At 37.6% G+C, this 12,144-nt stretch overlaps 2 protein-coding genes across 2 annotated transcripts; both read left to right on the top strand.

Moving 5' to 3' along the window:
* Positions 1-673: 673 nt before the first annotated feature.
* LOC104227344 (mitotic spindle checkpoint protein BUBR1) lies at positions 674-5,011 on the top strand. Its single transcript, XM_009779566.2, has 11 exons — positions 674-1,029; positions 1,261-1,320; positions 1,480-1,624; positions 1,714-1,871; positions 3,407-3,488; positions 3,577-3,643; positions 3,716-3,770; positions 4,135-4,303; positions 4,397-4,482; positions 4,652-4,729; positions 4,811-5,011. Exons 1-11 carry the CDS (start codon positions 833-835, stop codon positions 4,872-4,874), a joined length of 1,161 nt encoding a protein of 386 aa, XP_009777868.1. The 5' UTR covers positions 674-832; the 3' UTR covers positions 4,875-5,011.
* Positions 5,012-5,537: 526 nt separating this feature from the next.
* LOC104227345 (splicing factor U2af small subunit B) lies at positions 5,538-6,952 on the top strand. The gene has a single exon (XM_009779568.2). It carries the CDS (start codon positions 5,789-5,791, stop codon positions 6,617-6,619), a length of 831 nt encoding a protein of 276 aa, XP_009777870.1. The 5' UTR covers positions 5,538-5,788; the 3' UTR covers positions 6,620-6,952.
* The last annotated feature ends 5,192 nt before the right edge of the window (positions 6,953-12,144 follow it).

Raw genomic sequence — 12,144 nt, 5'->3', positions numbered from 1 at the left:
CGTTTCGACTGTCCTTTAATTGGAGAAAACTCCCTTGTACCCTCGCGGGCGCGGAAGAGGAGGTGTGACAATGATTTATAAGTCGCGTTTAGAAATTGCGATTTTGTATACATGTTGTACTTATGTGATTTAGTGGTATAGGACTTTTATAAGTTGACTTTGTGATTTAAGCTAACAACATCCTAAGGTGTCCGTTTTCCAAATGCATGTGAGTTTGCACATTCATATGACTTTGTTGTCCTAAAAGAAGCAAAAATAACTTTGATATGATGTTTTCGTTAGTTGCGTGACCATCAAAGTGATTTACTATCGGATAATTGGCTTGTTTGTGCTAAAAAAGAAAATTAAATTGATTGGTTTGGACTATATACATAATTAAAGTGAAAATGCTATGGTCTAAAATCTAAATCCAAAATACTTATAATTACATTCATTGTGGGACCAAAATGTACTATAGTGGAATTTAAAGGACCAGAAAAAAAATGAATTTAATGATCGGATAATTGGCTTGTTTGTGCTAAAAAAGAAATTAAATTGATTGGTTTGGACTATATACATAATTAAAGTGAAAATGCTATGGTCTAAAATCTAAATCCAAAATACTTATAATTACATTCATTGTGGGACCAAATGTACTATAGTGGAATTTAAAGGACCAGAAAAAAAATGAATTTAATGAAGGTTGGGGCGGCCCTAAATTCAACGGCTATGAAAGGGTTTTCAGATTGTCAAGACAATTTCAAAATTTGAAAGAAGGCTTTTGTTCCCCCACTCTCGCACAGACACCGCAAGGAAACAGGAAGAAGAAGAAGAAGAAGAAGAAGAAGAAGCAATGGAGAAGGTAGGAGAATGCGTATTGGATCCAGAGACGGAGTTCTTAGCGTCAAAGCAAGATACAGGTCACGAGTGGGAACTATTCAAGGAAAATGTTAGACCTTTGAAGAGAGGCCGTAATGTTCAACTCCTCAACAATGCCCTCAAGGCTAATACTGATTTTCAACTCAAGAAATCTCTTCTTGACAAGCGAAGGTTCTACTCTTTCCCCTTCCCTACCTTTGAATTTGAATTTTCAGTTCTTATTTTGATTTGTTTAGTGATTTGTATGTCTAAATTGAGCGGAATGGATATTGATAGTTCATATATACCGACCGATCCTGCTTGATTTTGATTTCGATGTAGTAGTAGTAGTTGTTATTGCTGCATTTTCAAAGTTCCTTTATTAATTTACGAACTCAACTCTTTCTGTTGGGGGATGATTAGGGCTTTGATCGAAGCAATTGACCAGTACAAAGGTGAAGATCCTCTTCAGCCATGGCTCCAGTGAGTGCTCTTCTTTTGGAACAAAATTGATTTTTTCAGAAACACTTCAGCTATCCTTTTCTTCACCTTAACATTTTTGAACTGTTTACCCTCTTACATCTTCTATGAACTCTGTATTGACTCAGTTGCTGACATAATTTTTTCATTAAAATTGTGAAGGTGTATCAAGTGGGTGCAAGAGTCTTTCCCTCCGGGTGGGGACAGTTCTGGACTTATTGTTATTTATGAACAATGTGTCCGCACCTTTTGGCATGATGAACGATACAAGGATGACCTCCGTTACTTGAAAACGTGGCTGGAATATGTCCGTTTGCTTTCTTCACATCCATTCTTTTGCACCTTAATCTCTCTTCATTTTGGTATATGAGTTTGCTTACTGATGGCTCGTTGCAGGCTGAAAACTGTATGGATGCTGAAGTCATCTATAGCTTTTTGGAGGCTAACAAAATTGGGCAGACACATTCTTCATTCTACATAGCCTATGCTTTGCACATGGAATCTCAAAATAAAATTAAAACAGCAAATGAGATCTTCAATCGAGGTCTATCCATGTAAGTTCTGTTCCCGTTGGGCCCTTAGTTTAATTTTAGTCATTACGTTATGTTCTTGCATAGTTGACATTTGCGTTTCAGTTGGCAGTCAAGGGAACATGGTTTGGTTATGGAGAAGTTATGCGTCGTATCTATGACGTGAGATGTGTTATTCAAATGGGTTATTGAGTCGTACTCTAATATTGCTGGTTAAGTAGCTTATGTTGTGTTAAGCCTAATGATGGTTACTAGAGTTGTGATTGCTTTAATTATATACTAGTATTGCATATTGGCGGGGTGGGGGGTTAAGGTCTTAAAGCTTCTCCAAAGTGAGTTCAGTTGCAAGTATGATGCGGCACAGGATTTTGTGTTGTCGCATTAACATTGACCAACTAATTTCCGTACCCTGAACGCTAAAACAAATTGATTTGATTAGCTCGTCACTGTGATGGATAAGTAACTATTAAAGATATAGATGTGTCCTATGGAGAATGTGGTCAGCAATCCATAATAGAGTCCGACCACAATGACCAAATTGATTATCGTCATGCATAAGGATACTAGATTACCTAATAGAAAAGACTGAAAAATCATCACAAACCTTCCTTATTTCTTTTCTATTGCAATATACAACAACAACCCAGTATAATCCCACTAGTGTGGTCTGGGGAGGGTTGTGAGTACGCAGACCTTACCCCAACCCTGGGGTAGGGAGGTTGTTTCCAATAGACCCTCGGCATCCTTCCCTCCAAGAACTCCCCACCTTGCTCTTGGGGTGACTCGAACTCACAACCTCTTGGTTAGAAGTGGAGGGCGCTTCCCTCCAAGATATTTCTATTGCAATATCTGGATTATTATTATGATGATTTCTAAACTTTACATGTATAGAAAAGAAATAGAAATAGGAAGAGATAGACTAGAAACGACAGGCATGGCAGTATCGAAAATAGCCACAACCACAATTCATTGAACTTTGCTTGAGAATACACAATCTGGTCTAATATTTTATAACTTATGTAGATGATTTTATACAAATGAACATTTCATGACCTCTATTTCTTGTTCGCACGTTACCTTCTTGAGGGGGACTTCTTACATTATCTCTCTACTTGTTTAACTTCTGATGGATGTAAATGTTATGATGCTAACTAAAATTGTCGGCAGAGTAATGCTAGAGCTGGTGAAGATTCTAATATATTTGGCAGGTTATTTTTGTGGATACTCAATTGGTTTTAAAGCTGTTAATACCATAGGCAATAGTTGCATCAACAAGATGGCGCGCTCCTTTTCGAGCTCCATCCTGGGTATTCTTACCCATTAACGAGTATTTTCTATTATCAATTTCTGGTCTTAAACTCAAAAGTGTATATCAATATAGTTGTCCACAAGAGACAATGTTCATGAATCATTTCTAAAGATACAGTTAATATTAGTACAAAAAAACTGCTTATACTAAGTAATGTATCCTGCCTGTTCTCATCCATTGACTGGCCTCCTATTTACTGACCCCCTTCATCTGGTTTATGATTAAAATTGCTTTGTCTCCGATGAATTAGGAATGCAAAACCCGAAGATAAATTGAAGGAATCCTACAAGAAGTTTGTCATTCGTTCAATGGGACGCCCCAAAGCAGCAGAGGTATCAACTGTTTCGGACTTATCGTCTTCTCAAGTCCCTTATTGTTTGCTTAGTTTTGCTTTAGTAGTGACTTACTTTGTATTTTCAGGAGGAGCTAGCAGAACACCAGCTTCCAATGAGAAGCTTTGGGACACTGTTGGCAAGGGGGGAAGCTCGTAAGTGCATTCTATGTTGAAGATTCAGGGTGTCTGCTGGCTGTTTCGCTAACATTCTTCTTGCCTTTGCAGGAAACCAAACAACAGGAACTTCTGATTTGTCTCGGAAGAAAATGAAACAGGATAGGTAAGAGCAAGTCACCTCTGTTTTATGGACAAGTTACTTTTGCCCCTGCATTATTTCTCAGTAAAACTGCAACCAAACTTGTGTTGTTGATTCTTATCATCACTTGGTTCAGCTGCCATGTCAGCCAAAAGCTCAGAGTTCGACAAGTATTTGCTTTAAGTACCTAAAATTCTTTCCAATGTGGATAACCATGGTTATGTAATTCACCTAGAAACGAACTTCAGGGGTGATATTGCTGCTTAATCCATACCTTAAGAAAAGGAGTAAGGATGCCGATAACAAGGTTGCAGGAAGCCAGGAAATATTTAATTTGTACATGCCTTGGTGCAGTAAAAGCACAAGCTCATTCTTATCCATTTTGCAGAGCTCAAGGGAGCCTGCTATCCATTTACAAAGATACAAATGCTGGAATGTCATCAACTCTTCAATCAGAAGTACCAAAGCTAGAGAACAAATCATGGCACTGTCTTGGTGCCCGAGCAGAAAGGAACAAGGAGAATCAGGCAATTCCTTCAAAGTGGACATCTAATAAGGTCAATTTGAGTCCAGAAAGTTTTTATGTACAATGATATTTTATTCCAAGCAGATAGTAATAGGAACTCATTAACAAAAACATCTTCTTACAGGTTCCTCAAAGACACGGGCTTAGAAATCGAGGAGCTACTACCACCGGTGCATGCCTAGAGATCTTCGTGGATGAGGAATGTGCCAAGTGAGTACAGTCCTTTTCAGCTTGAGTATCTAGAATACGTGATTTCTGTGTTACAATAGCTGAAAATTTACATCAAAGTTTTTGGCTGTTGTAATTGTAGTAGTTTCATATTTTAGCACAATAACAGAATCTTGGGTTGACTTTTTCTTCCCTCCTCCATCTCTGACAGGACACATGAGAAGGAATCTGCTGGTGGAAACGTTTCTAGTTTACAGCTTAGACGAGGAGATGATAAAGACATAAAAAAGTAAGCATTAACTTGGTTTCATTGTAGTTCTTTATTCCAATAGCATGAAGGCCCCATTTTGACAATGTCACTTGTTTGCAGGGAAACTGAGTTGCTGAGGGAGAACCCACTGCGTTATTTTCCTCCAACCTCTTTACCTAGATGAGCTGACAGAACAGAAAAATGCACATTCTTGTGTAATGAATTTTCTCTATCTCAAAATTCTCAACCTTGTCCATTGTCACTTTACAAATTTTCTAAGAATATTTAGTGAAGCGATTGAAAGAAGCATTATGGTTGTAATACATGTATCTTTGATTTGGCAGGCTTGAGCCAAATCCTTTAGAACTCTTGACGACTTAGAATAGTGTTTTATATGATTGCAAGAGTTACGATGGATGTAGCTCAATGTGCTTTATCATACTTTTGCTCTTGATTGAAGAGTTCTGTTTTCCTTATAATTTGTAATTCATTTTTCTGTTTCCTCTTTTGTTAGATGCTGATCATATATAAGTAAAGGATTAGTATCCCCAAAAGACCAACAAAGGAACATACTGAAAGTTCTTATCAAATGTGGTTTAATGAACATGAATAGAACAAAATGAACAAAAGCTATTTATATAATTGCTTTCAATTAGTTTGTAAATAATAATGGTTCAGTCAAAAGTATTCGTTGTAAAAATGAAATTAAAAAATAGCAAGAATATATTAAGAATAAGTGTGTAAACATTTGGATTATACCTTTAAGCAAATATCAATGATTGAAAGAAGGTGTAATAATCCGATTGGATGAATATATACTGGATTGGAAGTTGGAGCATCTTGGGCTTTGTCCTCATTCTCTTTTGAACTGAAACTAAATGAAAATTCATTTAAATGTGGATAACATTTTAGTCTTGGACAGTTTTGGTAGTTTGTCAAATAATATAAACGGGGAAAGTGTTTATGTATTAGGATTAGGATATATACTAATTGTCATTTACATGTTGCGTTTGTGCTTTGTTTAAAATCGATTTAAGTATAGGGTTTTAAAGGGCAAGAGCATAACCCCAAAATCCACCGACATACTTTCCATTGATCATGGCGGAGCACTTGGCTTCCATCTTCGGCACAGAGAAGGACAGAGTCAATTGTCCTTTCTACTTCAAAATTGGTGCTTGCCGTCACGGTGACCGTTGTTCTCGCCTCCACACCAGGCCTACCGTTTCTCCCACTCTCCTCCTCTCCAACATGTACCACCGTCCAGACATGATCACCCCTGGCGTCGAACCCCAAGGCCAGCCTCTCGATCCCCTTAAGATCCAGGAACACTTTGAGGATTTCTACGAGGATATTTTTGAGGAGCTCAGCAAGTTCGGTGAGATCGAGAACCTCAATGTCTGCGATAACCTCGCCGATCACATGATCGGAAATGTTTATGTTCAATTTAAAGAGGAGGATCACGCCGCTGCCGCTTTGCAGGCCCTCCAGGGCCGATTTTACTCTGGCCGCCCTATTATTGTCGATTTCTCCCCTGTCACTGATTTCCGGGAGGCTACCTGCCGCCAGTATGAAGAGAACGACTGCAATCGTGGAGGTTATTGTAATTTCATGCATGTCAAAATGATTAGCAGGGATCTCAGGAGGAAGCTTTTCGGCAAGTACCATCGACGTCGGGGTAGCCGCAGCAGAAGTAGGAGTCTGAGCCCGCATCACCGGAGGGACTATGACAGGCCTGACCGTCGTGACTACCGTGATTCCCGGGAACGTGACCGCAGTGGTAGAAGAAGCCACAGAAGGTACGACAGTGATGGTCCGAGAAGGAGAAGTAGGAGTCCCAGGCAGAGCAGGAGTCCTATTAGGGAAGGGAGCGAGGAACGCAGAGCTAGAATTGAACAATGGAATCGAGAAAGAGAGGAGAGGCAAAGCTGATGTTTTTCTGATTGATGTCTTCTGTCATCCATTTTGGAATTAAAGCTGCTTTGCTCATTTTGGTAATCACTTTAGGTTTTGTTATGCTTCTTCACTATCCTAGGATGTTCGAAAAGGAAACTCCGGAAGAGGATAGATCTTCTCCCTGTCATTTGGTGGATTTAAAATGGTATTCTTGTAGCTATTTTTTTCTTTCTGCATCTAATTGTTAGACTGTTTAATTGTATTTGTTGTAGTTGTTAAGGATGCTGATGTGGTACCCTGCTTGTCGACTTCACCTATGCTATGTATGCTTGCTTCTATTTGAACTATATATAGTAATCAGCTTTTGCATTTCATCGTCCCACATACCGTCTCCACCAAAGGCCTAACTTTGCTTCAAATGTAGGAGTATATATTGGAGATGTAATCATGAACAACTTGCTGCATTGCTGTTTAGTCTAGGGACACAGAAGCGATATGAAGAAACTGAGATTTAGTTTAGTTGTTTGCTTACTTTAGACCCTGTCAGGACCGGATTAATAAATTGAATATGAAGCACTGACTTCTGCTGCTGCTCTGATGATAGATCTTTGCATAGTATAAATATCACAATTAGTTTTCTGTTTTTTTTTTTTATGCTTTCTTTTCATTTGGTAAAATGAAGAGGAGCCTTGGCGTAACTAGTAAAGTTACTGCCATGTGACCAGGAGGTCACGGGTTCGAGCCGTGGAAACAGCCTCTTGCAGAAATGCAGGGTAAGGCTGCGTACAATAGACCCTTGTGGTCTGGTTCTTCCCTCGACCCCGTGCATAGAGGGAGCTTTAGTGCACCGGACTGCCCTTTTTCCATTTGGTAAAATATCCATTCATGCTGTCAGTCTTGGATCTCCGCAATATAAACTTTGAGATGCTGAGTAATATGGCTTGCTTTTTTGAGGTTGATGTTATCTTCTAGTTCTCTTCTGGCATAATTTGTGTATATTACCTCCCTATGCTTCCTTTCCATCTGTCTTTTTTTTAAGCCAACCAGATTACTTTTCATGGGCTTCTGTTGGCACCCGTACAGATATTAGTACTTCAAGAGTGTTTGAATTGTTTGACCTAATTAGTTTATCTTATTGAACACTATTACTTGGGAACAGGATGGGTCAACATTCCTGGCCTTTCATGAGCTTGTATTAAGAAATTGTTTTGCAGTAGCTTTTGGCTATTGGTTTCTAGAGATCACACCCAAACATTGAGCATCCGAATATGATGTGGCTTGATTATAATATTACTGGATAGCTGGAATGAGCACCTAATGATATCTCCAAAATGTGTGGATTACTGCTCGGCTACTTGATTTTAGTGTTTCAAAACATCTGACGTGGTAAGAAGTTTGTTATTTATACAAAATAGGTATTATACAAGTTAATTCTGTTATGTTTGAAGTTTTCTAAGGAAATGGACAATATTGTGGCACAAGTGGATGGTCATTTGAATGGTAGCAGTCCCCCGTTAACGATGTATGTGAAGAGTTGCTTGAAAAGAGCCCAAAAATGTCTAATTATTTTTCGTGATGGTTGATTTATGAAGTTTTATTAGACTTCATGATAGAGGAAAGATCCCAGGGATTAAGTTCCTCATATGTTCTCTTTGTACTTTTGGAGGTATGTTGGATAACTGAATAATTTGAATAAATGAACTGCTCAAACTTTATAATTTTTCGTCATTGCATTTAGTTACTGGATAAAAATTATCATATAAAGCCTATAATACCATTGACCTTTTCATTGGATATTTATATGCTATGCTAGATAGATTTTGTTTAGGGGTAATTATGCGGTATGAGAATGTGCAAGTATCCGGTAGAGGTATGTACAGTTTCTTGCTAATTTTGAAGAACCCATACAGAGTACCTATACCCAAATCATACTTGTTCTACTCGAACATGTCAAAGGAAATTCTTGTAACATAGTTTCTACATACACATAAGCAAGTTGAGTTCCCACCAAACAAAACAAAAGTTTGCTCTTCACAAAAAAAGTATATTTAGCTTCTTTTGCTTTATCTTGTACTATTCTTTATATGCTTCAACCTTTTAGGGTCAAATTGCCTCAAGGCTTTGATTTAATGGCAAAGGTAGTAGAACATGGAATGCGTGGTAGGAACACATCACGAGTTTGAAACTTGGCTAAGAATCAAGTCTTTTGTTCAAGTGGAGATGGATAGATGGGGTAGTGCTCGTTCATTATCCCTGAGTTTCGGAGGGAAAACAGTGGATATCTTGAATATCCAAAAAACGAAAAGAAGAGGAGCTTTTGTGGTCAAATTCTTACATTTCAATAATTCGCAGGGAGGAAATGCTTCATGCAGATGATGCATTAATTTTCTGCAATGTAGAGAAGAGATAATTGGAGAATCCTATGATAATTCTTTTGACCTTTGAGGCTGTGTGTAGCCTCCACATGAATCCTGCTAGAAGTTGCATATATCTTGTTAACAGGTAGACAACAGATGGTTTTACACCAACTAAATACATTTTGGGTTGCAGATTTGGTGAATTCCTCGTGAATCATTTGGTACTACCTTTTCGGACCAATTTCGAAGCCTTATCGCTGTTGACTTTGGTTATAGAAAATTTCAAAAAGAGGCTCTCTGGTTGGAAAAACATTAAGTTTCCCTTAACTTATCATAAAGTTTCTTTAGTTTATAAGGGATACATTAAATTTCAGGCTGGAAATGGAATAGAGTTTATTGATGTCACATTGAACATAGTTTTAGGTCTTAATTTGACCCCTTGAAGAGTGTGAAACTACCCATTTAAAGGAACATGTCTTGTATTCTTGAACATAGTGGTAATATGAAGAAGATTAAGGTTGCTGTTGTCAATGTGTTTTCTTTGGTTCCCTTAAAATTTCTATTGGATCTCCTTTCTAATCAGTGTTAATGCATTGTTTAGGGCTAGCTTTGAAGGTATGAATACCATCTGATTTTGATGTTGTTTGAAGAAGTCAGGGAAGCCTAATTTTCTAGATTGGTGTTACATTGGATCATCAAATCTGCCAAAGCTATGGTCCGTATAGCTGCTTTGTTATTTGATCACGTTTGCTTGGAGGGTTTTGTTGTTGCAGATTCACATAGAATGCTGTTTCTGTTCCTGCTAACAGTTTGCATCTAGGAATACAATTTTGCATGCTCCTGCAGAGCTGCTTACTGAAACTATGCCTCATTGCTATTGCACAATGGCCATGATTTTGCGTGCAAATATAGGTGTAACTGCATGTACGGGTCTGAAATGAGGCCAATGGTTTAACTTATCATTTTTAGGTCCATCTGTGTATGCGCAATGGAGTGTTTTGATTACAAAGATGGCCGTGCTTTGGCCCTTTTGGGCTTATATTCATTTCCATGAAGGTTCATTGAGCTTCCTTGACAATAGGTACTAATTAAACATCAGTTTGGACTTTGGAGAAAGGAGAGGAAAGGAAAGCCACGGAAATTCTTTCTGGATTACTTAATATTACTCGAAAGGCTAGAAATTCTGTCGTTGCACCTATACACTTCCTCTGGTACTTGTTTTATATATATATATACTTAATAAAGCGTATATTTCCTTTGTGGTAATTCAGTGGTTTTGAGATGCTTATTTGCTCTGATCGTAGGTGGTCTTTCCTTCAAAAAAAAAAAAATAGAAAATCTGTTCTTGCAAAAAAAAAAAAAAAAACCTTGGTTATTTTAGATCATACGTGGTTTTAATGGGCACTTTTGGTGATGATTCGGAGACTTACATCATTTCTTTTTAATCTTTACTAGTTTTGCAAGTTGTAATTTGGTCGTTGTAGTATTGCAAGCAGTTAATTTCCATCAACCTTTTGGGACTTGTCTGATGGTTATTTGCTATGTTCAATATTAAGTGTTCAAGCTCCGCAAAAGAAGAAATATATTGCTCTATTTGTACACGAGAAAAAAGTATATTAAAACAGAGTTCCGGAAAGTTTGTCAATCTTGAATTAACTGGGGCACAAAGTAACGACAGTGCAGACGAGTTTTGCACGATTCACTGAAAATGTTCTTCTCGAGTTCTTAAGTAAAGCTTTCTGATTCAAATATTTGGATAAGTGTTACATCTCCAAACGTGGCAGCCCTTTAAAGACAACTAAATGACTCTTGAATTAGGATTGAGAAGTGTCACACTTAAGTTATTATGTGGCTTAGTTATTAATTATGCAGGCCTACCTAAAAGTAAGGATAATATTTGGAATCTCTTAAGAAAGGGTTCAAGCAAAAGTAATGTTTTGCTAAGAGTTTCAGCCCATTTCCTTACATAGTAATATTATTTTCCATCTCTTAAGAAAGAGCTTCCACCAAGACTTCCTAATACAAAACGTTACTGCCAATTTTTTAAGGAAAAGTTTTAGCCAACATTATCTTTGCATAGCAACGTTGTTGCTTCGAGTTTTTCATACGATTTGCTCCGTGTTTTATCGCAATTAACGCATTGTAGAGGATTGTTAAGAGAATCGACTCAAGTATGTTAAGGCTGTCCCTTCTTTCCTTTTGGCACGATCCATACGATACAAATGAAACTAGCAAAAACACAATTTTCATAAATGACTCTATTCGTAAAAATGCTAGAGATGTGTATATTTTTATTCTCCTATAAGTCTTATTATTACATTTTCTGTTCATGAGTCTCAGAAAAATACGTAAGTTGAAAAAAGTTTACTTCATGATATTAATCAAAGGCATAATGGCCTTATGACGTACCAAAAGATTTTATTAACGTATTTCATATGCCTTTCATGCATTTATACATTCACATTGACCCATGACCAGATAGTGTTATATACGTGTATATATATATATATATATGTGTGTGTGTGTGTGTGTGTGTGCATGTATATGGGATATGGGAAAGTTTATGGCGTTATATACGCACCACCACCTGATCAGCTGGTATACGTTGATGATTTTGCTCATAGTGGCCGAGATAATATGATGGTATGTCCTCACAGGCTTGATGATGTTATGAACACATGTACCTATGCACGACATAACATTCATACGTATATGCATGACACTAAAAGTATTTCATGATTTACAGAGTTATCCAGACTTACAAGTTGAGTAATTTACTCTATATTTCTTCCATGTCTTTTATGTACTTATTTATGTGCCTTACATACTCGGTACATTATTCGTATTGACGTCCCTTTTGTCTGGGGACGCTGTGTTCATGCCTACAGGTCTCGATAGATAGGTCGATAGTCCTCCAAGCAGGCGATCAGCTCAGCGGAAGATGTTGGTGCACTCCATTTGCTCCAGAGTTTCTTGTTTGGTCGGTATGATTTAGATGTATGTTGTTTGGTATGGCAGGGTTCTGTCCCGACCTTTATGACAATTATGTATCCTTAGAGGCTTGTAGATAGATGTCATGTACGTAAAATATTGTATGACTTTGTCAGCCTATGTTCAGTATATGAGTGGTTATTTTGGTCTTAGAGGCCCATATGTCTTATGTATAAGTTTGTATTACATGTTGTATTCTACTTATTTCACGGC

The sequence above is a fragment of the Nicotiana sylvestris genome, chromosome 4 (genome assembly GCF_000393655.2).
Source record: "Nicotiana sylvestris chromosome 4, ASM39365v2, whole genome shotgun sequence".
NCBI classification, from domain to species: domain Eukaryota; kingdom Viridiplantae; phylum Streptophyta; class Magnoliopsida; order Solanales; family Solanaceae; genus Nicotiana; species Nicotiana sylvestris.
Note: the sequence above shows the minus strand (reverse complement) of the source record. Positions and strands in the feature narration are given on the sequence as shown.

Excerpts from the sequence above, each read along its gene's own strand:
- LOC104227344 (XM_009779566.2), top strand. The coding sequence starts at position 833 with ATGGAGAAGGTAGGAGAATGCGTATTGGATCCAGAGACGGAGTTCTTA. Across the intron at positions 1,625-1,713 it reads TGAAAACGTGGCTGGAATAT|GCTGAAAACTGTATGGATGC; the intron begins GTCCGTTTGCTT and ends GGCTCGTTGCAG. Across the intron at positions 4,483-4,651 it reads GTGGATGAGGAATGTGCCAA|GACACATGAGAAGGAATCTG; the intron begins GTGAGTACAGTC and ends CATCTCTGACAG.
- LOC104227345 (XM_009779568.2), top strand. The coding sequence starts at position 5,789 with ATGGCGGAGCACTTGGCTTCCATCTTCGGCACAGAGAAGGACAGAGTC.